At 44.8% G+C, this 4,500-nt stretch overlaps 1 protein-coding gene across 1 annotated transcript; it reads left to right on the top strand.

Annotated features, from left to right (window-relative positions):
- Positions 1–2,869: 2,869 nt before the first annotated feature.
- Positions 2,870–4,028, top strand: LOC117062990 (ran-specific GTPase-activating protein-like). The gene is made up of 2 exons (XM_033176816.1): positions 2,870–3,005; positions 3,123–4,028. The coding sequence occupies exons 1-2, from the start codon at positions 2,991–2,993 to the stop codon at positions 3,705–3,707; spliced, it is 600 nt and encodes a 199-aa protein (XP_033032707.1). The 5' UTR covers positions 2,870–2,990; the 3' UTR covers positions 3,708–4,028.
- Positions 4,029–4,500: the final 472 nt, after the last annotated feature.

The following is a 4,500-nucleotide window of genomic DNA, read 5'->3' on the forward strand; positions in this document are numbered from 1 at the left end:
TCATGCACAGGACACAGGATATTAGAACAGAATGAATATGCCTCAGTTTTGATGGAGGCACCAAAATGACAGATATCAGTTTATCAAAGGAAGTGGAAGACAAACCTCCTAGGCAGACATGCACAGTGTAATAATTTACAAAGAGAATGAAGACAAACCTGCTCCATGAGGCATGAACCCCTCAACCAGATTAAGGATACAAAATTGAGTCATAGAAGGATCTTAAATTGATTGAGAGAGACTCCTAAAATGTCTCTCCCCCATTTCTCTCATTGACCTGACCCACCATAGAAATCCCATCATTCCTTTGTCATAGCCACATGTTAAAATTAAAATAATTCTGAGAAAGGCAAGACACTTTATTTTTATCTTTCAAAACTTGTAAATTACTATACTTCTTAAAATTTTAATCTGTGGTCCTTTCTGATAAACTGATATTTCATATATGCCTTTAATGTTATTTAACATTATGATATGGTTTCACTGTGTCCCCACCCAAATCTTAACTTGAACTGTAGTTCCCATAATCCCCAAATGTCGTGTTAGGGACCTGGTTGGAGGTAACTGAATCATGAAAGTGGTTTCCTCCATAATGTTCTCATGATAGTGAGTTCTCCCAAGATCTAATGATTTTATAACGGGATTTTCCCCAGCTTTGCTGTACACTTCTCCTTGCTGCCATATGAAGAAGGATGTGCTTGCTTCCCCTTCCACCATGATTGCAAGTTTCCTGATGCCTCCCCAGCAATGCAGAACTGTGAGTCAATTAAATCTCTTTCCTTTATAAAGTACCCAGTCTTGGGTATGTCTTTATTAGCAGTGTGAGAATGGACTAATACACATTATCACCACAATTTAAGTATCGTGACTAAAGTCAAATTATAGTATTGAATATGCTTTTTTTAAAAAAATAAATGTATCTCTCCAGAAATTCTGATCCTTCCATATCTGAGGGCTCTCGCCTCCATTGCCACATCCTCCTGGTGGAATACCAGCTTAGAAATGGCAGATAGCATAGTTTAGGGGGGGAAAAAAAGTAAGACTGACTCACACTGGATGGTCAGAGGGAGCAGGGAAAAGGGAACAGGCTTGCTGATGATGGTACCAAAATAATAGGGTGTCATCTTATGTCAAGGAGGCACAGTAGGCTTGTCGGGATCTTACAGTTTAGGTTTTCTAACTACTGATACAGAACCATAATGTTTTCCAAAAGGATAGAGAACGGTATGTTTGAGTTAAGGACTGCAAAACTCTGTCTCATAAATATCACCCCATTTCTTATATATAATAGTTTATTGTTCGTCTACAAAGATGTTTTAGAAAACCAGCTAGAAATCAGAGCATGCAGGAGGAAACTTTGAAACCAGACAGTTTTATACCTTTTAACAAGCCGCATGACCCTGGGCACATCCCTTACCTTCTCTGAGACTATTTTTCTCAGTGGTAAAAATGGGATAAAAATAGATATCCCAAACATCTGCTGTGAAGCTTGAACCGTCACTAGAAAGTATGTTGAGCACAATGCATTGCACACAGTAGGTATTTGATACCATTTTCAGCAACTTGTATAACAGAAGCTTTCCCTACAAACTCTGAATAACAAGAGAACCAAAAGATGAGGGCTTCAGGGCCCCAAAAGATAAACTACAATGTGAGCAAGATTTTTCCCAAGGGGTATTGATACTATCTGCCTGGAATGTCAGACACACTGATAGCATCAGCTGGCAAGCGGTGGCCGCTGAACAGATGCTGCTTCACTTTTCCTGTCTTGGGCTCTTAAGAGATAATCATTCTAGGAAGAACTTGGGATAATCCTATCCCCAGCTCATTGCAGGTCAACTAAAGGAAGGGATATGGAGGAATTCCAAAGGTGCTGGGTAGCTGAAGGGGAAAGAGGTATAGAAAGAGGAAATGGGAAAGCCCCAAAACACTATCTTTGTCAGATTCCCAGTCCTGCCCCAGCCTCTCCCTCCTTCCATGGCCTTTCCCCACTGAATACCAGACACACAGACACACACAGAATTAATCTGAGTCACACAAAGCCAGTCTTGTCACACTCCAGGCTAGGAAATGACAGGCTGCATTATCTGTGCCCAGCTGTTCTTTTGTTGGCACTAACAGGAAGGCTTCCTATTATCTCTGCCATCTCTCCTTATCTACAGCCCAAGGTGGCAGCCTCAGTAGCCCCAGCAGGTGCCTCCAGCCTGTCTCAGGATGAGCCCCTCCCCTGTTCAGACAGTTTTGTTCCCAGAAGGTAGTCTCACAGCCGAGCTGCACAGGGCTCCAGGAGGAAGGTCTCCTCCTTACTGGGGGCAGTTAGTCCTGGAAGGATCCAGAGAAAATGGATGGCAGCTCATACCTGGTGTCCCTGGGCTGGTAAGAGGAGCCTGATCCTCAACTTTAAAGTAGGCTCCAGCCTGCTGGGAGCATCCTGACCCATCTTATAGGAGAAGTGTGGTCCTGAGGCTGTTTCTCAGCCTCTCAGTAAAACAGCCTCTCTCCTCACTCCCTCTTTCCCAGCCACTACAGAGAGCCCCTCCCAACTCTCTTCAGTGAGAAAAGTCTGCAAAGATCCCATCCCTGCTCTATGCCTGTCCTTTCCAGCACCATAACAGATATTATCTTATTTAAAGACAAGGTAGGCATTTTTGTATCATTGTTATAAAACCTTTCAACACAGACATAATTATACATATTTTACATTTGGGAAAAACGAAGATTAAGGATGTTAAGTAACATACCCTAAATCAAAAGTTTGGTAAGCAATAAGTGAAGATTTTAACCAAGTTTTCCTGCCTACAAAAACAACAATCTTTATTACAACAAACGTAACAAACTGCCCTCTGGATGTAGACAAGAATGTGGGGTGGGGAGGGAAGAGCGGGCGGGCGGGAGGCGCCGGCGCCAGACGCGGAGGGAAGGAGCTACGAGTAGCCGCCCAGAGGCCGCGGAGCCAGCGACGACCGACCCAGCCGAGCCGCCGCGCCCCCATGGCGGCCGCCAAGGTGCGGCCGGGCCCAAGTGGACACAGGGTGGGCGGGCGGGTCTGGTGGGACCGGGGCCGTTATCAGCGGCCACGTGGGCGGCCCGCGCAGCCGCCACCAACCCCCGCCGGCCTGCAGGACACTCATGAGGACCATGATACTTCCACTGAGAATACAGACGAATCCAACCATGACCCTCAGTTTGAGCCAATAGTTTTTCTTCCTGAGCAAGAAATTAAAACGCTGGAAGAAGATGAAGAGGAACTTTTTAAAATGCTGGCAAAACTGTTCCGATTTGCCTCAGAGAACGATCTCCCAGAATGGAAGGAGCGAGGCACTGGTGATGTCAAGCTCCTGAAGCACAAGGAGAAAGGGGCCATCCGCCTTCTCATGCGGAGGGACAAGACCCTGAAGGTCTGTGCCAACCACTACATCACGCCGATGATGGAGCTGAAGCCCAATGCAGGTAGTGACCGTGCCTGGGTCTGGAACACCCACGCTGACTTCGCTGACGAGTTCCCCAAGCCAGAGCTGCTGGCCATCCGCTTCCTGAATGCTGAGAATGCACAGAAATTCAAAACAAAGTTTGAAGAATGCAGGAAAGAGATCGAAGAGAGAGAAAAGAAAGGATCAGGCAAAAATGATCATGCTGAAAAAGTGGCGGAAAAGCTAGAAGCTCTCTCGGTGAAGGAGACCAAGGAGAATGCTGAGGAGAAGCAATAAATCGTCTTCTTTTATTTCCTTTTCCTCTCTTTCCTTTCCTTTTTTTAAAAAAATTTTACCCTGCCCCTCTTTTTTGGTTTGTTTTTATTCTTTCATTTTTACAAGGGACGTTATATCAAGAACTGAATTCAACTTTCAGGTTTTTTTTTTGTTGTTGTTGTTTCTAAGTTTTTGCCCTATTGAAGATGACTTCAGAAAATCCATTCCCCAGTCATGAAAATGTACTGTGCTAACTTTCTTTTCATAGTGGAAACACTTATTTATAGTCACCAAAAATAGTGAATAAAAAACACATTTGGAACCTGGAAAAAAAAAAAAAAAGAATGTGGGGTGGCTATGGCTCCCAAATCCAGGGTAAACAGGTGACACCCATTCCTCTCACGCACACCCACACCCCAATACGGGCTCTTTGAATTAACAGCCCTAAGCTTCTGTGCCACAGGTCAGGTCTCACAGGGTCTGGGGAAGTCGACCTGTTGGCCCCAGGACACAAATAAATGACCAAAATGCATGTCCCCTTGCCATAGTATAAAGCCACTGCTGGAAAATATCACCAAATGTGGGACTACCTCTCACAGCCTACCTTTCACCCAGGGCAGCCATGTAGCTAGTCTTGCCAATGGAATGTGAACAGAAGCAATGTCCTCATCAACCACGGGCTGAGGTTTTTAAGAAGGAAATTCACCGTCTTCACTGATTCTTTCCCTCTCTGTAGCCAAAAGCAAAGAACTCCAAAACACGCTAGTGGTTCTCAACGTTGACTACACATCAGACCCCCCGAGTCTTTTAAAAG

The sequence above is a fragment of the Trachypithecus francoisi genome, unplaced genomic scaffold, assembly GCF_009764315.1.
Source record: "Trachypithecus francoisi isolate TF-2019V2 unplaced genomic scaffold, Tfra_2.0 Lachesis_group17, whole genome shotgun sequence".
Lineage (NCBI taxonomy): Eukaryota > Metazoa > Chordata > Mammalia > Primates > Cercopithecidae > Trachypithecus > Trachypithecus francoisi.